General features: G+C 38.4%; 1 protein-coding gene across 3 annotated transcripts; it reads left to right on the top strand.

Moving 5' to 3' along the window:
• The first annotated feature begins 276 nt into the window (after positions 1-276).
• On the top strand, positions 277-21,473 carry klhl15 (kelch-like family member 15). 3 transcript variants are annotated; one of them, XM_063050965.1, is made up of 4 exons: positions 277-440; positions 2,369-2,493; positions 10,600-11,311; positions 16,952-21,473. In XM_063050965.1, the coding sequence occupies exons 1-4, from the start codon at positions 435-437 to the stop codon at positions 18,059-18,061; spliced, it is 1,953 nt and encodes a 650-aa protein (XP_062907035.1). In that variant the 5' UTR covers positions 277-434; the 3' UTR covers positions 18,062-21,473. The 3 variants fall into 3 exon arrangements, with proteins under 3 accessions (XP_062907035.1, XP_062907036.1, XP_062907037.1); XM_063050966.1 differs by lacking the exon at positions 277-440 and adding an exon at positions 4,018-4,180 and having other exon boundaries at positions 2,368-2,493; XM_063050967.1 differs by lacking the exons at positions 277-440; positions 2,369-2,493 and adding an exon at positions 6,921-7,525.
• The last annotated feature ends 1,095 nt before the right edge of the window (positions 21,474-22,568 follow it).

Genomic DNA, 22,568 nt, shown 5'->3' with positions numbered 1-22,568 from the left:
CTCCTCCTTCTCCACATCCCCTCGCCGCAATTCCGCCTTTCCCCACTCCAATCGCTCTTTCTCTCCGCTCCTCCCCATTCCCCCTTTCCACACCCTAGAGCCCAGACCCAATCCAAATCCCTCCACCCCCCTCATCCACCCCACCTTCTCCCTCCCACTAACTCCATCTGACTCTGACCCCGACCCCGGGGCTACGGAAGTGTTTCCTCTTGTTTTGGTCCGTTTGCTGGAAGTGACGTCAGGCGGAGCAGGTCGGTGCAAGAGAAGATGGCGGCGGTGGGTTGGAGCTGACACTCAGTTAGGGGGGGTGGGGGGGTAACGGTGTTGACTTCATTGTCGGCCGATACCAGTGGAGCGAGAATGCCGACGCAGACCCCTTCATGATTCGCGCTTAGAAGGAGGGTTGATTTGTGTGTAAGGAGCGGCGGCTACTGATGTTGGTGAGTGGCGTGGAGTGGAGTGAAGTGGAGGGGAGCGGGAGTCGGAGACATCCACTTGGGAAGTGTTGCCCTTCTCACCGCTACTGGGACGAGATAATTGGTCTCAGACTCAATTAAAGCACGCCGCTTCATTTTACCTGAAGAGGAAAGAGATTTGGTGGCGACGAATGCGGGGGTTTAACTTGGAGACAAGTTTGTTTTTAGAGAAACCCCCTTCTTCTTGACTCAAGCTCTCATATGCAAGTATTTAAAATGAAAGTTTGTTGAAATCTTTTCTGAGGTAAAAGAAAGTGTTAGTATTTCTGAACATGGCCGAGTTCATCAAACCCTCTGGCACGTGTTTCTCTTTTATGACTCAGTTTTGAAGTGTAAATGTTTATTTCAGCGTTTAACAAATTTCAGAAAAGACGAAGAGATTTTAAGACTGGCTGATAATTAATCCGCAATATTTCTATTTGTGGCGTCCAGAAGTACATACTGTAAAGAACAACGTTTGTACTGTGATTATGAAGACACTAAAATTGAACGTTTTTCAAATGTCTTTCAATTTCTGATTACAGGGATGATCCTGCTAAGTGAGCTGAGGAAAAATTAAGGCAGGGAGTCTGAATCCCAAATGCCCTTGAATGTGTAATTTACACTTTTTATAGTGTGGGTAGATACTATCTGGGTGGTGGGGTATACATACATCTCTACCAAAGGAGGTGAAAGGCTATCCTTCTCTCCGCTAGCCTGTCTGTCACTGTTGGGCAAGGTGTAGCACCTGCTTAGCCCGCCCTGATCAGTGTCACATGAAGCCATGAGAGCATGTGCTGGAAGATCGTAGGAGCAGTCAGTGCATATCACAAGTACTGGTTATGCAACCACTGACGCTGGACATGATCATGGCTGGGGCCACCCATCTTGTAAAGAAAAGACACTGCCGAATGGCAAACCACATCTGTAGAAAAATTTGCTCAGAACGATCATGGTCATGAGACCATGATTGCCCACATCATACAACATGGGACATTATCATTGTCAATATGCTGCTTGGATGCATTTATTCCATCGTGCATGTAGGAAGTTTGAAATGGTGTTCACATAATGTTCAGCTTAAAATGAGATTTTATCAGCACTATTAAGATGGAATTTATGCTAAGCGACCATATTAAGTACATTTTCAAACACTTGTAACAAAGAATATAGATGGAAATAAAAGTAAATTGACACAACTTGAGTTAGGTGATTGAATTGTTTCTTCTTGGGTTTCTTTAGCAACTATGACAGTTTTTATACATATGACTATTCATTGAACATATGACTTGGGAGCTGGAGTAGGCTATTCAACTTCTCAAGCCTATTCCCCTATTTCAATACTGTCTGATAGCAATCTTGACTCCATTTTCCTGCCTAACCTTCATAAACTTTCACACTTATTTATTCAAAATTATGATCCTTGTCTTAAAAATATTCAGAAATCTCTGAATATTCTAAGAGAAAGATTCAAATCTGTGTTCCAAAGATTTATATTCCTCAGAGGGGGAAAAATATACCTCATCAGTTTTAAAAGCATGGCCCCCTTATTTTTAACAGTGATTGCTTGTTCTGGATTTTCTCCTTCGAGGAAACATCTGTGCATGCCCTGTCAGAACATTTCATTATCTTGATCTTCAATATTGATTAAGGTTGGATTGAATTTGAATTGTTTTCCTACCTGTTGAACAGCATGCTATACTATTTCATCTCCAGATAAGGGAATAAAAAGCTACATGGGCCGGGTATGAAATAGCTGCAAACGAGTACAAACTCATTAGCAAGGAGGAGGGGGAAAATGAGGCTGTAGACGCGATGGATATTTTTCTCTGTAGCTGTAAGGGCTATCTACTTGAATGTAAGTAGGGAAATATTTTAGCATACATGTTAATTTTTCTGGCCCTCCCATGCAGGAGCCGCTTGGTAGCACGGAGCCTCTTTTAGGCAGGAGCACGGGACGATCAGGTCTGAGGACCCCGTCACGAATTCTGCCGATGTCACTACACACGTGTCCAACAGAAGGTGCACTTGCAGCAAGGTGAGATGACTATGCTGGATGTTTCCTCTGAATGAGATTGTATCTTTATCTTAACAGCAGCCCAGGTAAGAACTGAGAGTTATTTACTCCTTGTTGCTGGGACAGCTGGGAACCATGGTTCTGATGTAAATGTTCCCTTGCCCCTCCTCCTCAAGTGGTCCCGTGAGATTGTGGATGACCTTCTACTCAGCTCCCATTGGTTAAATGTGAGACAATAGAAAACTCAGGTAATCACAAATAACACCTAATCATTAAGCATGCAAATGATTTAGTGTACATGCTATTTGTAGGTATCAGATGTGGATGATGTATATACTATTTCTTCACGCTCCTTCAACCTTCTGACCTATTTTGAGATCTGTTGGTAACAATTGAAATTTGTCGTGTTGTTAAGTACCCTCTGAAGGCAGCCTCAAATCTTACTGTATAAGGAACTCTTAACTGCTATCTCTCTCATTAATGTGCCATCAAACTGTTTGAAAGAAAAGCATCAATGTGAAAGTTTGTGCATACTATTTTCTCCAATACAACGCATTCCAAACTAGGGCAATGGCCACATATAAAAAATGAGAATGAATGTGTTGTTCTTGGCCTTTTGAAGACAAGATAACCTTTGCCTGTATTGAGATGGTACACATATTCCATATGCATGAAAAAATTTGGACAACTGTGAAAGTTGTTCATTTCCAAATTAGGCCATCTGCAAAAGAATACAAAATGTTCAGCAAGCTGGGTAGTTAATTTTATATAGAAAATATAACTTGTAGGAAAAATGAATTAGAAAGGAACTGTACCAAAAATAGTAACATTTGCAATAAATGTGGAAAGCAGATGTCTGTGCCTAGCTGCAGGTATATCTGAAAATGGAATGGAGAAAAGTTAGAGAATGTAATGGATTCTAGTTGTGAACAATGGGAAGTTGAATTTGGTTTTCATTGCAAGAGAACTGTTTAGGTCTTTTTGTGAGACTACACTTGGAGAAGCAGATACAGTTTTGGTCTCTTATTTAAGGAAACATTTACCGTTTGATCATGTGCCACATTTTTTTCCCTCTGTCCCTCTGACTATACCCCTTGCCCATCCTCTGGGTTCCCCTCCCCCCCTTTTCCTTCTCCTTGGGCCTCCTGTCCCATGATCCTCTCATATCCCCTTTGCCAATCACCTGTCCAGCTCTTGGCTCCATCCCTCCCCCTCCTGTCTTCTCCTATCACTTTGGATCTCCCCCTCCCCCTCCCACTTTCAAATCTCTTACTTGCTCTTTCTTCAGTTAGTCCTGACGAAAGGTCTCGGCCTGAAACGTGGACTGTACCTCTTCCTAGAGATGCTGCCTGGCCTGCTGCGTTCACCAGCATCTTTGATGTGTGTTGCCACATTTTTTTAGTCTTGTTCTGTTATGCTAACTTTAATGATAATAGCTAATTAATTGCACTCTTTGTTTAAGGTGATGAACAACCAAGTTAATCTACCCCAAGCAGTGCAAAAGCTCTTTTCTGTGTGGTGACTCACGCATTATTTCCTTTCCAGGCTGGAACAGAGACCCATAAGTTGTTTTCAGAACTGCTGAAACAGTTGAGATCAAGAAACGCAACAACATTTCAAGGAGACTTTGAATTCAGAAACCGAGAGATTTTAACTCATTCATTTTGAAAACAATTCCTTCTGTAAAGCAGTTAAAACAGCATTACAGGTTTGGAGACTGAAATGTTGTTTTGAATTCTGCAGCATGTTTTGCAATACAATTAATGGAATAATCTTTCATTGACTCCTGTAGAAGTTAATGGTTTTGGCCTTATAAGATGGCAGAAAGAACTCTCTGTTGAATTGTCAGTCCCAGTTATGCTCACCCCAGGTGTGGTTCTGGATGAAGATGAGCATTTCCGGAAGGAAGCAATGTAGGTGTCTGAGTCACAGGTTGCTTTCAAGCAGTTTTTCGTTGATAATGTCTGACTGTCAAGAAATGTTAGAGGGTCAATGTCTAGACTAGACATTTTGCAGATGCTGGAGATCTTGATTAAGACAAACAATTTGGAGGTACTCAGCCAGTCAGGCAGCATCAATGGAGGGAAATAAACATTTAAAGTTTTGTGTTGAGATTCTTCAGCAGGACTGATGTTACCTAACGTGTTCCTCCAGCATTTTATGTGTGTTGTCTTCCCTTTATTCAATTATCTGCTGTGCTGTCCTATCAGATTCCTCCTTCAGCCCTTTGCCTCTTCTACCTATCACCTCCCAGCTTCTAACATCATTCCATTCTCTGCCCTCTCTAACTTCCCCCTCATACCTGATTCACCCATCCGTGCTCCTCCTCCTCCTCTCCCTACCCTTTTAGTTTGTCTTCTGCCCCCTCTCTTTTCAGTCATGGTGAAGGAAAAAGATGTCCATTTTTCATTTCCCGCTGCCTGACCTGCTGAGTTCCTCCAGCGTTTTGTGTGTTGCTTGGAATATTTTAGCTCAGGGTTATAGGAGTTAAGCTCAGAAAGCAACTCATTGTGTGCTTTAGCTTGCTGCAGTTTGAAAGAAAGGATTTTAAACATATTACAAAATAAAAGTAGTGTCGACTGGCAAAGATTAATGCTATATAGCTATATGATGCTGGTGAGTGTGAATTTTAGCATATTTCGATGGGAGTAGCCTGCCGTAAGCTTACATCAGGCAATTGGGCCAGCAGTTATTTTACATTGACATAGTAAGTGCTGGAGAGTACTCTAGCTTCCCTTTTGAACAACTTTACTTGTTACTAATAGCAGACCATAAATGAAGTCACCTTGAATAGCATTTCTCCGCATTTGAGGCTTTCTGTTCACAGTAGAGTTGGACAATAGTTAAGGTTTCTTTTAGGAACGTGCTTGAAAAAATGATTATATGGGCAAGACACTGCTGACCTGTATCCCAGTAAGACCTATTGTCCGTTTGTATTAGAAAGAATAACTAGCCTGCTTGATCTCACTACATGAAAACACAAATTACATCCCCTTTAGTTAGCTTATTATTTTTTTCAGTAACTATAAAACGCAAAGCAGTACAGCACAATACAGGCCCTTTGGCTCATGATGTTGTGCCGATGTTTTAACCTCCTCTGAAGATCAGTGTAACACTTAACTCCCACATAGCCCTCCACTTTTCTTTCATCCATGTGCATATTTAAGAGTCTATTAAATGTCCCTAATGTATCTGCCTGTACAACCACCCCGACAGCACATTCCACCACCTTTCCACTCTATGTAAAAACCTTACCACTGACAACCCGCTCATACTTTCTTCCAATCACCTTAAAGTTCTGCTCCTTTCGTATTGGCCATTCTCTGGGGGGGGACGTCTGTGGCTGTCCACTTGATCTTTGCTTCTTGTTTACATTTGATCTATGCCTGCTATCATCTTGTATGCATCTATCAAGTCACCTTATCCTCCTTTGCTCCAAAGAGAAAAGGCCTGGTTAATTCTACCTGTCTTTATAAGACATGCTCCCCAATCCAGGCAACATCTTAATAAATCTCCTCTGCACCCTCTCTAAAGCTTCCAAATCCTTCCTATAATGAGGGCAACCAGAACAGAATACAATATTCTGACCAGAGTTTTATAGAGCTGTAACATTACTTTGCGATTCTTTGAACTTAATCCCCTGACCAATGAAGGCCGGCACACCATATGATAACTTACTACCCTATCAACTTGTGTAGTAGCCTTGAGAGATCTCTGGACATGGACACCAAGATGCCTCTGTTCCTCCACACTGCTAGCAGTCCTGTCATTAACCTGGTATTCTGCCGTCAGGCTTGACCTTTCAAAATGTATTATTTCACACTTTTCCAGGTTAAACTCCATCTGCCACTTTTCAGCCTAACTCTGCATCCTGTCAATATCCCATTGTAACCCTTGACAACATTTACACTATCCACAACACCAGCTTTCGTGTTATCTGCAGACTTACTGTAACACACCCTTCCACTTCCTCATCCAAATCATTTATAAAGATACAAAGAGCAGTTGTCCTAGAACAGATCCCTGTGGAACACGACTGATCACCAACCTCCAGGCAGAACGCACCCCCCTCTGCTTTGTGGCAAGCCAATTCTGAATCCACAGTCAAGTTTCCTGGATCCCACAACTCCTGACTTTGACAAACACCTTACTAAAATACATATACATTATATTCACTGCTTTGCCTTCATAATCTTGCCTTGTCACTTCCTCAAAGAATTCACGACCTGCTCCTCACAAAGCCATGTTGACCATCCCTAATCTCAGTTTTTCCAAATGCTCATAAATCCTCTAAGAATCCTGTCCATTAATTTGCCAACCACTGATGTAAGATTCATTGGCTCATAATTCCCAGGATTATCCCTGTTACCTTTCTTGAACAAAGGAATAACATTTGCCACCCTCCAATCATCCAGTACTACTCCTGTGGAAGAGGAGTAAAAATTCTAGCTTATTCCCGTCTCAATACTGCAAACCCGAAAGCTTTATTCTTTTCTCTCCAAGCCTTTGTGCTTCTTTCTTTGTCTCTTCCCTTGTAAACCAGTGTTTTGAAGTTGTCTCGCAAATCTTGTTATCTCGTCCAACATATTTCGAATTATTAAGACCAATCTCTTTGACAAAGTTTTTAGTTTGTTTCATCCCCATTACTGAAAATTCTTGCCCAGATTGGTAGCAACTTTTTAAGTGCCTTGGAACTTTACTTACTTTAAACTGTAGATGTGAGCTGCTGCAAAATAGAGATTGTAGCATAGTGGTTTCTTACTCATTGACAATGAAAATGGTTGTGCTACATACTTAGATTCTAATTCTAATGATTGCACGAGTCCATTTTCCTTCACAGAAGGTGCCTTGTTTATTACTGTTAAAGCCATTCTCTCTATCATTGGCTGAGTCAAAGGTGGTGACAAATCAGCATATTGGAGTGATTTAAAAATCTGGCTGAGTAGTGCCACAACAACATCTTGCTTGATGTCAGAAGACTAAGGAGTTGATTATTGACTACAGGAGGAGGAAACCAGAAGTCCAGGAGCCAGTCCTCACTGGGGTATCAGAGGTCAGCAACTTTAAATTCCTCGATGATATTTCAGAGGATCTGTCTTAGGTCCAGCGCACAAGTGTCATTACAAAGAAAGCACAACAGCACCTCTACCTTCTTAGAAGCATGCAAAGATTCAGCATGTCATCTGAAACTTTGACTAACTACTATTGATGCACGGTGGAGAGTATCTTGACTGGTTGCATCATGGCTTGTTAGGAAACACCAATGCCCTTGAACAGAAAAGCCCTACAGAAAGTAGTGGATACAACCCAGTCCATCATGGGTAAAGCCCTCCCCACCATTGGTCACATCTACAAGGAGAGCTGTCTCAGGAAAGCAACATTCATCATCCAGGGCCCCCTCCATCCAGGTCATGATCTCTTCTCACTGCAGCCATCAGGAAGAAGGTAAAAGAGTTTCAGGAACAGTTATCACTCCTCAACTATCAAGCTCTTGAACTAGAGGGGAAAACTTCACTCACTCCAACACTGAACTGTTCTCATAACCTATGGACTCACTTCCAAGGACTCTTTATCTCATATTCTAAATATTTATTGTTTATTTATGATTCTTTTTCGTATTTGCACAGTTTGTTATCTTTTGCTTATTGGCTGTTTGACCATCTTCTGTGTGGTTTTTAATTGATTCTATGGTGTTTCTGCGTCTTTACTGTGAACGCCTGCAAGACAATGCATCTCGGGGTTGTATATGGTGATATATATGTACTTCGATAATTTTCTTTGTACTTTTTTTCCTGAGCTAGCCACAATGAAAGCTTCCACCCTTTTAAGAAATCAAAGGTGAAAAGTGAAATATAGATAATTTCTCTGGAAAATAAATGGATGGAAGTTGAAGTCAATCCATTTATCTTGTACTGCTAGCCAAAAATACATTTTTGCTTTTTGCTGTGGCTTGTTTAGCATCTCAAATAGTCAGCAGTTAAAATTGCAACAGATTTGCTGTTGTTTTCTTTTCAGATGAAGCAGTGTTTATTTGTTGACCTGGTTTACAATCAAACTAGCTTTTTTTCTGTTATTGGTAAATTGCAATTTTTTAAAATTCTTATTGCCTCCCCTCCCCCCCCCCACCACCACGAATGAACTAGATGAGTAATATTTGAGTTTAAATCTGGAAAATGAATGAAATACCAAAGGATAAAATATTCTTTATATATTTAGCACTTACTAATTCACAGATTTAGGTACAGGGCTTAAAATCCTGGAGTAGGTCTACAGCTTTCTTCAGCTGAAACATTTAGTTGACAAATAAAATTAAATCAAAACTTCAGGTGCCATTGTGAAAGGTGCTCTTATTTCTTACAATAATGACCTGAATTATGGTTTCCTGTGGGTCAGCTAAATGAGAAACCCATGTCAAGTTTCTGTAAACTGGGTTTAGGCTGGATTGACTAGCCAGTATCAACTTCGCTTTCAGATAAATGTTTCTGATATCCAGTCCCTTTTTTTGGGGCCTGGTAAATTTGCTGATCTTGATTGATATTCTGCTGAAACTACATAATTTGGCTCAGCCAGCTCATTAGCACTCTTGAGCAGCCTTAGTGGAATTGTGCAGGTGTTGGCACTGGATTAAATTTGGATTAGTTTAACTGTGGTGTTTCGTGACTGAATAGCCTACAATCTCAATACGGAAACTCATGCATGAACAGAAAGTGGAGCCAGAGGATGACCTCAAAATGGAGCTCTGAAGGCAATGTCGGAAGAAAGGAAATAGCTTCTTATGATATTAGATATGAAATTTCTGAATTGCACATTTTAATGTCTGTGAGAAGGGAGAGTGGACTAGCACTTACTAGAGGAAAGGGACAGAAGGGCAGGGAGATCATCCCAAATGTAGTGGCAGGTCAATATTATTGTTTTTATGTCACCTGTCAATGGACCAAAATGCCAACAGTAGAAACTCACAGCCAAAGGGAATTCACAACAATCAAAGAACTGAAACAACATGGACCTTACAGCAATTTTGCTGATGAGACCAGAGAAGCAAACATCTACCAGGTCTGAATATAGTTTGTGGTTTGCCGGGCCTTGGGAATCTCTTCAGCATTAAATTCAAACTGTTGCCAAGCTCTGAGGAACTGAGCCATAGAAACATATTTCATGTTCTCTTCAGTAGGTGTTTCTTGGATGCTCTGGTTAAACAGTAATTGGTTGAGATTGAATAATGGCCATTTACTATTTTAATTGATTAATTCCCATTCTTCTGTAGTGGCTTTACGATGTGAACAATGTTGAATCCCTTCTAGAAAATAGTGGGAATTTCAAGTGATTAGACACATCACAGTCATCTAATGAATCCTCAGGAGCAGTTAAATAATTTATGACAGTTGCAGTCATTAAAGATATTTTTGCGTTGTAGCCACCCCCTTGGCATCTGTCCTTTTAAGCATGTTTCAGTATAGCATTGAAAGGTGCATGGCATACTTCTTGTGCTGAAAGATCACAATTTCTTACTATTGGTAATGTGAGCAGATTGGCTGCTTAACTAATCTTCATTCTAGTTGTGATTGATTTGAATAGAATAAACAAAAATCATTTGGATGATGACATCTTAGTTCATTGGTCCAGGTACTGAAATTATGATCTCTGTAAACCTACTGACAGTGATCACTGCATGTATTGATACTGAGCCATCTGAATACAAGCTGATTATGAGTTAGTACTGAAGTAAGCAATATGACATTGATGCAAATGTCAATATGCAAATGAAATTGATCTCAAGTAGTTTAGATGTAAACTAATGTTAATAAGCACTGCAAATGATAATTGGCAAGTTTGATATTCTATGAATTTATTTTGGTTTTTGACAATCCATTCAGTTGACGTTAAGAATGAGAATTGTGTTATTTATGCTTAAAAACATTTTCTAATTTAACATAATACTTTAGCTTGGTAGAGAATTACCTATGTAAAATGTAACCACTAACTTGAATATTGAACTTCAGAAATTCTAAATATGCTATGATTAATATAAAGTTTGGGCTTGGGGATAAGCCAATAACTCTACAGATTCTTTAAATATGTTCATATTACCTTGATGAATATTAAGATTCAGTCTCTTGTCTATTTCAGGGTTTTAATGGCTGGAAACGTGGATGTGTACAACTCTACTGTTCATGACTCCTGCGTCTCTTCAGGGTTTAAAACCCTATATGAGGAGCGATTATTATTTGATGTCACGCTAGTTATCGAGGATCACCAGTTTCAGGCTCACAAGGCACTACTGGCTACTCAGAGTGACTACTTTCGAATAATGTTCACAGCTGACATGAGGGAGAGGGACCAGAATAAGATTCACCTTAAAGGACTCACTCCTACAGGCTTTAGTCATGTCCTTCAATTTATGTATTATGGCTCCATTGAACTGAATATGAGCACTGTCCATGAAATTCTTCAGGCAGCAATGTATGTCCAGTTAACTGAGGTCGTGAAATTTTGCTGTTCTTTCCTTTTGTCAAAAATCTGCTTGGACAACTGTGCAGAAATCATGCGACTTTTAGATGATTTCAGTGTTAATATAGACGGTATCCAAGAACAACTGGACAAGTTTCTACTCGAGAATTTCGTGCCACTCATGTCCAGAGCTGATTTTCTGTCCTACTTGAGTGTTGAAAAGCTTTTGATGTGTTTGGAAAATGATCAGTTGAGCCGATTCCCAGAGATTGAGCTCTTCGAGGCTGCACAGGCCTGGCTGCGACATGACAGAAGCCGTTGGAGGCACACAGATACCATTGTTCAAAATGTCAGGTTTTGTCTGATGAATACAACAAACGTTTTGGAAAAGGTTAGTATGTTTGAAAGCGGTACCCAAGTCACAGCACTTAGGCTAGACCATTGTGTACTGTGAGGAAATCATCAGTCAGGATCCATTTATTCTTTGCTTCAGCTAGCTGATTTATTATAATAATTAGTAATTACTCTTTGCCTTTCGCTTTTTAGCTAGTATGGATTATGAAGGATTCTGATGTCACATGGTGAGGAAATGTCAAGCAAGGTATTTCATCATATGCCAGGAATTAAGTAACTATTTTTCACAAGAATATGGATCAAAGTGCTTTGGGTGCAACATTTTATAACATTGATTTCTGGTTAATCTTGGGGGAGAAGCTAGTATGAATGTTACCCCAGTGAGAGTTTTTACATTGAGTTTTTTTTTTAAACAGTAAATGCTCAATTTCAATTGTTTTTTCAAGCTAGAGGGATTCTTCTTTCTCAACCATTCTTTGTTGTGAATGATAGTATAGACACCTAGAATTCTTGAGATGTTAATTCTACCAAGCCTTTTGGCCGCTGGTGCTTTGATATTTTCACCACTTGGAACTGTGTTTGAACCAGAATGGATGTTTATCACCCTCAATTAGAAATATTATAGTATCATATAATGTAGTGGCAAGTGCAAGGAAACTATTATTGGTTATAAGTCCTAAGAATTGTTTAACCTGATTAATGATTACAGCATGAAATCGCTTGGAAAAAAAAATTAAGTTCTTCTTTGGCTTTGATTATCTAGATTTTTTGGATTACAGGCATTTCTTAACATGATTTCGTGAAACCAATTGAACTAGAATTACTTTCCTAACTTTTAATAAAAAGATACATTGCTGTCCAGCAGCCATTTAATCTTTGTTCTTCTGCAGTTTAGTGAAGGTCCTGTTGTTTTGCAGTCCATCTCTGTGTAGTGGGCAAATATTTTAATTTGAATCCAGGAGAGTCCTTGTAATACTGTCTCCATTTAGACAAGAATTTTTGCCTAGCACATCTGCTTGGAGATGTTCAGTTTGTTTATAATAAGGAGCTTGTTGGTAAACTGCATAAACTGCTGTATTTCTGTTTATCATAGCTTTGTGAATTCAGAAGAAAAAGTAATGAATTGAGGTGCCCAGTCGTTTTGAATTTTCGCTGGTTTTCACAGGATTCATTACTTATAGGAATGTTAACTTTGAGCAATTCCAATATCCAACAAAATACAATTGACTGTAACATTTGTAAATGTAAATTTGGCAAACAAATACAATGAGGTCACTTAAGATTATGTAAGGGGGTTTCGACTTTTATGTTACTGCGGAGGTTAATTATCCAGTTTGGCAGGGCCGAAGGCTGTTTCCCTAGACAACAGCGAGCCGAGCGACCCTGAGGGTGGCCGGGGGGGGGGGGGGCTACAATTAGTTTTTCCTGTCCCAGGTATTGCTTTTCTTGCAACTGAGCAGACGGGTGTGCAAGATGTGTTGTGCAGCTACCTGGTAGAAGATTTGAAGGATTAGTTTGCTGAATGTGTTTCTGCCTTTCTTTTCCTCTTTGAATTATCAGCACTGTGAGGTAGGGGGACGGCAAAAGGCCTGCACTGTCCACCCTCGTACTCTTCCATTAGCATCTAAAGGTCTGCATTGTCCACCCTCTACTCTTCCATTAGCGTCTAAAGTCATGCACCACAAGTAGCTTCAGTGATCCAGTCCTATGCAAAGTTTTCTATTCCTCAACAAAAAACATCTTACATACAAATTTTAAAGTATCTTGTACCAAGCTTTGTAGACCAAGCCATGGCCAGCAGCCATGTTCAGATTTTGAATCAGTTGTCCGAACAGGATGACTTCTGCAACTCTAGTGATTTACCAAGCAGTTTTTTTTTGGCTGCACATCTAGTTGTGCTAAACTGATTACTATGTGTAACATCAGGCTCAGTTTGGTGTATTGTTAAATTTTAATGGTGCTGTTTAATAATGTCCTGTATCCCACTGACCCCGATCTTTGATGAGCTCTTCTGAAGCCAGTGATACATATATGATATAGCTCCAATGAAACACTGATCAGTATTCACAGTGATTGCTTGCAGAGAGTAGATCCTGCTATATCCTCATTCTAACTAAAACCAATGGTGAATGATTGGATAAGGGCCAAAATTTTCTTGGGCAAAAAGAGATTTGAGCTTAAGATGATACCACTAGTCATCAGTGGGTGCTACATGTTAGTATTGCTGTTTCTGCAAGTTTGGATTTGGTGTGGTGAAGGAAACAGTTGCTGTGCTTGTATTAGTGACTGTAATTGTCATTCATCTTGTATGTGAAAACGTACACATGATATTGATATAATTACAGAAACTTGAGCAAAATAGATGTTTGGTATTTTTGTGTAATGGGGGAGGGAAGGGACAAGACACACACTTTTACTCTAATACAGCTCACCTTTTGCAGTAACACACCAGCCGTGTGGCGTGGACTGATACTTCCAGCACACAACACAATGTGGAGAGCATTTGTACTGGGGATACCAACCTAGCCTGTAAGTCTTTGTGCATTTATTTGTAAATAAAATGCAAGCTGTAAGAATGATCAGAAAGCACAATGATTTGTGCGAACTGTGTAATATGATTGGCCAGGGTTTGATGAAGAAATGCATAATGCCATAATCTTTAAATCATAATGGCAGATTTATTTTGCTATTTGAGTTATTTTTGTTCCCTCCTCTGGAGTTAATTGATTGACAATGAGAAATATCTTATGCCACCCAGGTACCATGTGCTAAACGCAAGTCCTATTGGGAAGCTTAACTTTGACCACATTTACTTTTAGTAGAGGATGTTACTTAATCATACATTTAAAAGTGGGCTTGTTAAAATATATTAAAGGTGTTTTCTTTCCACACACAACTGCATTTTTGTGGACCCGAGTGAAAATTTCAGTCAAAGTAAACCACAGTGTTCCACAGTCTGTGTTGATTGAGGATCCTAACAAAATTACATGCTGCAGAAATTTGCAATTGTGACATTAAGATGCTGGCTTCACCATTATTCCATTTTCTCCATGGCTCTCTTACCAGCTTCCTTCCACTTTTGATATTTATTATCTGTGACCAGATTCAGTGAAAACTTAACAGTACTAGAGGAAATCTTGTTTGGGTATTAAAAAGTTTGTTGTATTTAGATAATGAAGTCAGTTGAATAGTGAGCTGCAGTTTTATAATTAATACCTTTTTGTTGTCGTCATCCCACCCCCGTCAAATATCAACTGCTTCTAAACTGTGAACACATTTACTAATCTTGGGTTTATTGGTACTAATAAACTTGAATGATTAATTTCTAACATTAGGAAAATAAGGGATGGTTTGGAGCTGAAATAAATGATCCTGATAGATCAACTGAAATCCATTTTTAGAAATAGACTACTTACAGTGGTGTCTGAATGGTGCCGTGAGGATTCCATATCAGTAATATATCTGAGACAATGGTTCAGCTCAGTTTCTCTGTTTTCTTGCAAACTAGTGTAACATATCTTGTAACCCATTCTTTAATAAATTGACATGCTGGTGTTGTGGAAAACTTAAACAGGCCAGTGATTGAGATTACCGAGGTTGTAAGGTGCTTGCAACTTTATCAAGAAGAGACTTCAGGTATCCCCTGACCTTTCAGATTAGAGTACTGATTGGAGTATAGTGCTTTTAAATTCTCATTTGTACAGTGGATGTCACAGGCAAGCACTTAATGCCCTTCTCTGTCTGTCTTGGAGAAGCTGATGGTGAGACTCGAATCCAAGTGGTGAAAGTATTTCAAAAGTGCTGTTAGCAATGGAATTCTAAGATATTTACAGTGACAATGAAGTAACAAAAACACAGTTTTGATGTACAGTCGCTTCTGTTCATATTTTTATGTAAAAACAAATATTTGAGCTCACTTTGTAAATTTGCTAGATGGTGTGTGAAATACCAGTTTTTAACCGTGGTCCACCGGTGTATTGAGCCAAGGGGTGGAGAAAAAAATCAGCCTGTGCTTCAGTTTTCCATGTGTATCAAGCTGCTTTTGCATACATTAGAAGTTAGATGAAGCAGGTTATTGAATTAACTGATGTTGATGTTTGATTGCATCTGTTATCTGGCTCCAAATCAAGATGTTTCAGGAGATATGCTGGTGTCAACAAATTGTCTTCCAGTGTTTGATCAGAAGCAGAGGGAAAATAAACTTGCATTGATACTTTTCCATCTGTAGTGAGACTTATCATCTTTATAAGGTCGTATTCTGATTGATTTTATGTTTTGTATTATGTTTTCAACAACACGTTGTTGAATGTTAATTTGCAAAAAATGCCACAGTCAGGTGGAAATTTTGCCCATAATTTTATTTTTAAAGACATCCTAAGCTTTTCATTTAGTCTGCAAGAATTTGAATAATAAAGAATTGTATGAAGTTCTGTGTTTGAAGTTTGATTTATTTCTTGTTTTAAGGAATTAGTTGTCAAGTGTCTTTCCTTTTGTTTGAAAGCTCATTCCTGCATCCTACCTCAGATTGATTAGATTTAGTGCAGAGTTTGCAGACAATCATGTCTTTTGATTCTAATTTAGTGGAGTGATTCATGAAAGATGCAGTTTGAAATGTATAACATTTAAGAATGAGATAAAAGTAATAAATGTGCAATTGACTATAATGCTGTTTTCCATTAGTGGCAATTAGCTATTAGTAACTGTATTGTTCAGTATACTTTGCAGTGTTCCATCCCTTCACTTACTCCCCCACTGATTCTGCACTGTGCTATAAAAGTCTTTCTATTTAATCTATAATTGAAGTTCAGTGTTGTCCAATGATCTGTGAATCCTGAATCATTATTTTGCAAATAATTGAAGCTGTGCTTTAAGAAGGAAAAGTTAATCTTGAATTCAGCCAGTTACTATTGAGCATTTCCTGTTTAACTGAGATGCACTGCAATTCATTTCTTTCAGTTTTAATTATCCCTGGTTAAGTTGGAAGTGGTTAGCTATTTGATATTTCTTTATGCATGGGCAAAATTCCAATACCATGATGACTTGATAACTAAACAAAGAATAAAACATGACTACACAGTTGACAGATATTAAAGTATTGCTGTCATTGAGGAGGAACCCAAAACCAAGGTATTCATTTTGATCTTTTGTAAATGAGTAATTAATGAGTTTCACGTTAAAATAAATACAAAATGAGTACATCTTTTGCGGTTGTATTCTTTGTTAGATTTCAGTTTTCCACATCTTGACATTTGTAAAGTTGTTCAGGAAAGTAACAAGGAAGTTTCTATTTTCTGTAACAGATCCAAAATTGTCACAAACATTGGAATAATACGTGTTATGTAATATGTTTGGAACTACTTATTCAGTGTACTTGTTTGTAATTTATTCTGCGTTCTGCCGTTACCTAGTGTGTAAAAGCTGGATTGCAATGTTGGTAAGTTTAAGTATCCATTGTGGTCTGACCTAAAATTGTCCAGCCATGAAACATAGTACTTTTGGTGGATTGCTGCAATGAATTTTGTTTGGACAGTGATTTACTGTGGTTAAGCATTAACCAGATGGGGATTGATAACCAGAGCTATGCTGATTGCAGCGTAAGTGCATTACTTGAAGTTAATTTTTCCTTTTTTAAAAAAATAAGTGTCATCGTTTTATTGTACCTTCTGATTTTTCTCAGGTAAAAACATCCGAATTTTATCGCTACTCACGGCAGCTTCGTTTTGAGGTTGAGCAGGCTTTAAGCTACTTTCAGAACATGAATCAGCAACCACTTTTGGAGATGAAATCTAATCGCATTCGTTCTGCTAAGGCACAGACTGCAGTTTTCCGAGGGATGATTGGACATAGCATGGTAAATAGCAAGATTCTTCTGCTGCACAGACCCCGGGTCTGGTGGGAACTGGAGGGTCCACAAGTGCCACTGCGACCTGACTGCCTTGCAGTTGTGAACAACTTCGTGTTTTTGTTGGGAGGGGAAGAGTTGGGTCCTGATGGTGAATTTCATGCTTCCTCCAAAGTCTTCCGGTATGATCCCCGACAAAACTCATGGCTGAGAATGTCAGATATGTCTGTCCCCCGATCTGAATTTGCTGTTGGTATCATTGGGAAATACATCTATGCTGTGGCAGGCAGAACAAGGGATGAAACTTTTTACTCAACTGAACGATATGATATCACACAAAACAAATGGGAATTTATTGACCCATATCCAGTTAATAAGTATGGTCACGAAGGAACAGTTCTCAATAGTAAGCTTTACATAACTGGTGGTATAATGTCCTCCTCAACCTCCAAGCAAGTATGTGTTTTTGATCCCAGTAAAGAAGGTACTGTGGAACAGCGCACAAGGAGAACACAAGTGGTTACAACGTGCTGGGAGAATAAAGCTAAAATGAACTATGCACGCTGTTTTCATAAAATGATTGCCCACAATGGGAAACTTTATGTTTTTGGGGGTGTGTGTGTAATATTACGTGCATCTTTTGAGTCCCAGGGCTGTCCATCAACAGAAGTTTATAATCCTGATTCTGATCAGTGGACTATCCTGGCATCAATGCCCATAGGAAGAAGTGGGCATGGGGTGGCAGTTGTTGAAAAACAGATAATAGTCCTTGGTGGCCTTTGTTACAATGGTCAATACAGTGACTCCATACTTACCTTCGATCCAGAAGAAAATAAATGGAAGGAAGATGAATATCCAAGGATGCCTTGTAAATTGGATGGCTTACAAGTCTGTAGCCTTTACTTTCCTGACTTCATACTGGAGCATGTTCGGCGATGTACCTAAAACATTGCTATGGTTACACGACAAAAATCACCTAGGGATGGGAAACCATAGTTTTGTTAAGCTTTTGGGGAGAGCAAGTTTTACGGTATTGTAATGGTATCACCCTTGAACAATAAGGTGCAAAAATTGCAGTTCAGAGTGGTTTGGTTTTCATCTTTATTTTGTGTAGTCAGTTGAAATCCAGTATTGATTTTATCCAAATTAATAATTTACTATTTAAGAACTTTTAATGAGTAAATTTGCATTTGTACAGCTGCTTGACAGGTTGTCTATTCATATCCTCGTACCACTATCTGACTCTGAGTACCATTGTTGAAGATTTTACCAGATTTTTAAGACCATAAGACATAGGAGCAGAATTAGGCCATTTGTCCCATTGGGTGTACTTCATCATTGCGTTATGGCTAATCTATTTTCCTCCTCAAACCCATTCTCCTGCCTTCTCCCTGTAACCTTTGACACCCTTACTAATTAAGAAGTTATCAACCTCTGTCTTAAGTATACCCAATGACTTGGCCTCCACAGCCATCTGTAGTGATGAATTCCGCAGATTCATCATCCTCTAGCTGAAGAAATTCCTCTTCATTGCTGTTCTGTATATTTTTGATAACTTATTTAGTAGGTTTTTCCTTTTTAATTTTATTTTAGTATTTTATCAAATGTTTGACCTTTTCACTAAATTGTGATTTTTGTTAAGTTGTGAACACTTGTTTTGCTGTTGTCTTATATGATTAATCTGCATTCTTACTGAAGATCCAACTTGTTGCAAGTAGTTTGGAAAGTACTCTAAAATTATTTAAAAATGGAAAGTGCTAGAAACATTCAGAAAGTTAGGCAGCATCTGTGGAAAAGGAAATGGTTGATATTTCAGTTTATACACCATTTGTCAAAACTGGAATAGAGATAAATTAGGTTAGTTTTAATTTCCAGAGAGAATTGAGGCAGGGATGATGAGTCTGTAACTGCCCTATTTTGTTCACTTCCTCTCAACTATAGTTTATCCTTGCAGAAAGATTTTTGTTTTGACCCTTCCCTCCTCCCTACTATTTGTGTGTTAAAAATACTTAATTTCCCAGTTTCCAATACAGTATTTAAAAAAAAATCTTCAACCTGAGACGCACATTATTTTTTCTATTTCCACAAATGCTGCCTGATTTGCTGTGTGTTTCCCATATTTTCTGTGTTCATTTCAGATTGAATTTCTGCATTTTAAAATTTTCATTTAGGATAATATTGTACGTTTAGATTAATATTTTAGAGATATTTTGGATTGTAGGAGGGTTTGAAGGTGGAATCTGGCAGCTGTGAAATTTTTAGAATGGTCTGCTGAACATTAAAATGTTTTGAAGGAGGTATTCACTTCTTCCTTTGTGTAATCCTGCGCTTTTCAAATTAGTTTTGGGTGTGCTCCTTTTACTTGATGTAGATTTGCTTTCTTTTATTTGTAAAGTAATTGTTATACTATTAAGAGTCAAGTATGGCTCTGGGAACCTGAATATTCTAGCTCCAACTACTAACTTAAGAAAAGGGTTGCTGGGAAATCCTTCACTAAGTCACTGCAAAGTCTTTTATTTGTTTAGTTGTTATCTTTGACTGAATGATAGTTTTGAAACAATGGGATAAATTTTCAGTAGAATTATATGAATCGTGTAACTGTCCAACATGGATTTATGTTCAAATGAATTGTTTGGGTGGTAAAAACACTGGAAAGGGTTCTTTTTTAACAAGAAAAACATGTTCTGTTGTAAGAACAGCTTTTCAATGCATGTATATTTTATTACCATCTTAATTCAATCATTTATTCCAGAATGAACAGGAAATTCTCAAAGCTTTTCCAGGGACTGAAAAGATACCTTGCACATTTGTAATACGTTATTTCTCTTTTATAATCTGTAAGACCTATTTAAAAATATTAGACACGTTTACCATTTTAATTATTCTGGAAACCAAAAAATAGCAAGCTATGTTCAATTGTAAACATTTAAAACTTGTAAAGGGACAAAAAATGTAAAAAAAAAATTGCTCTGTAAATATTGAATCCTATTTTTCACTGAGGCTAAAGTGGATGCATTAAGTTTCCAAATAAAATGTATTTAGTGAGCTCTAGTCTTGAAAACCTATGTGACAGACAATTAAAGTATTTAAGAAAACTACAACTTATTACCTTAATTACATTGCGGCAATTAAGACATCTACGTTTAAGGACTCAGTTACAGAATGGCATCCTAAAAGAAGCTATATTCATCATCCTCTTCACTTTACGTCTTCTGGCATGTAAATTGCACCTTTGCAAACAACCTTTTTTTCTTGTTTTATGAATTCCATTTCTATTGATTAAAAGGGCATCTTTCAGACTGCATTTATTTATAAATTTTCACCCTTTTTAAAGCACAAATCACCACGATGATAAAATATTGGGAAAACTCAGCAGGTCAGGCAACATCTGTGGAATGAGAAATGGTCAACATTTTGGTCCTCTTCTTCATCATAACTGATTTCCATCTGCACTTTGTTTTCTTCCTTATGCTTAGTTGCCTGGTTTTTATATGAAGACTTAAGATGACAACAACAGATTCAAGGAAAGTACACACTTGTTGAAAGGTGTTGAGCCAATTTGAAAGCATTTAGTCTAGAGAATACCTTGGATCTTACAGAAGAATATTTTGGAGGTAACATGTTTGTGTCTGTAAACGTCCTTAAAATTATGGCCCCTGTTGTGGGTTTTAACAATGTAGTCTAACAATCTGTTTAAATAGACAATTCTGTTTAAAGGTTTTGGTAACAGACTGGATATTCAGACTGATCTCCCAGGGATTATAAGTGCCTGTATTTATAAACTATTTCTGAGATTTAAGACTAGTCCACAAGGATTCATTTAGCACATGGTTTTGTTCTTTTGGGTCACGGGAAGCACATCAAACCATAATTAATGTAATGTCAACGTATTGTTTAAGAAGGAGCATTTGTACATTTGTAGCAGATCATTCTTGGGGCATTTCAATTAAAGTGCAACAGAAAATTACACTTCAAGTGTAATTTTAGTTGCTGATCTCCCATTTAAAGTTTACCTTTCTGGTCACTCAGTCACAGAGGAGCTGCTATGTTGATGTTGAACATGACCTTTACCAGCAAATACAGACGGCATCATTTTCAATCTGAGATAGACCCAAGGTAAAATAAATTTACTTACCTGATAGAATGATCAAGTGTTAGTCTTTATATTAACTGTTTATCTTTACTGGCAGACTTGGACTCATTTCAGTATAGTACAAAATAACTCAAATATCCACTTAATTAGTGCAAAAAAAATTTGAGACTTTTTAAATCTGAAAATATTTGTAAACAAAATGCAAAAAGTTAAATAAAAGAATTTTCTTTTAAAATGGCCGCCTTACTTGTCAATTTCATTTGAAGAACCGGGTGTAAAGAAAACATTTTCAAATAATGCCTTAGTTCCTGAAAAAAATTTGAAGGTAGTATTTATGGATTTATTGGTTTCAGAGTGTAATAGGTTTAAATATGCTCTCTGTATAAGTGGATGTGCATGATTATTTTCAAATGAGCATGGGATGACAAAATCTAAAGTTAATGTGTGCAGTTTTATACTTAACTCAAAAATCTACTTCTTGAATTCCAATTACTGTAATAAACAGTTTGAATGCTAGCATAACTGTACACCCCCTTAGCTTTGGCCAGTTTATTAAATAGTTTGTTAGTTAAGTCCATTACTCCAACTAAGGTATAGGCTACCAACAATAGCTTACCAGAATCCTCTGTGTTGGGCTTTCTAGTTGTCCCCAGGCGTAGCCCATCTTGGTGTTGGCTTCAAGGTCACATCGCCAAGTGTTCTTTGGCCAGGCTCTCTTAGAAGGTTGATCAACCCTGTGGCTAACACAGACTTGTGTCTTTCACCACAAAACTTAGTACGTCTTTCAGGTGAAGATGAAGTCTTTGGAGCTCTGTTGCTGTTTTTGTCACTGGGTTTTTATGGGTTGGGGTTGCTAGCCCCACGCCCAACCCTCCTCCTCTCACAGCCAGGCTTGGGACTATCTATGGCGGAGTTAGAGTATTAGATAACTTAAGAAAATTACAAAGGCTCCAGGAACTTCTATTGCACGCAATAAGCAGCATTGGTGTAAAATGGGTGAGCGATGGCCTGTGTCTGTGCTGTATGGCTAATTTGAATAATAAAAATGCAGCTTTCTGTTAAGTATTGACAGCATACACTACATCCTGTTTCCCTTTTGTACGTTGTCCAATGTCCTCTCCTATTAGATTCCCTAATCTTCAACCCATTACATTTTACACCTATTACCTCCCAGCTTCTTAATTCATTCCCCTCACCTGATCTCGCCTATCACCTGCCAGCTTGTACTCCTTCTCCACCCCACCACCTTATTCTGGTTTCTGCCCCCTTCCCTTCCGGTCCTGATGAAGGGTCTTGGCCTGATACGTAGGACTGATTATTCCCCTCCATAGTTGCTGCCTGATTTGCTGAGTTCCTCCA

The sequence above is a fragment of the Mobula hypostoma genome, chromosome 6 (assembly GCF_963921235.1).
Source record: "Mobula hypostoma chromosome 6, sMobHyp1.1, whole genome shotgun sequence".
Lineage (NCBI taxonomy): Eukaryota > Metazoa > Chordata > Chondrichthyes > Myliobatiformes > Myliobatidae > Mobula > Mobula hypostoma.
This window is presented reverse-complemented; position numbering and strand designations above follow the sequence as displayed.

What these genes read in the sequence shown, in the direction of transcription:
- klhl15 (XM_063050965.1), top strand. An exon ending in GAAGGTGCACTTGCAGCAAG is followed by an intron (nt 2,494 to 10,599) that starts GTGAGATGACTA and finishes TGTCTATTTCAG; the next exon opens with GGTTTTAATGGCTGGAAACG. An exon ending in CAACAAACGTTTTGGAAAAG is followed by an intron (nt 11,312 to 16,951) that starts GTTAGTATGTTT and finishes GATTTTTCTCAG; the next exon opens with GTAAAAACATCCGAATTTTA.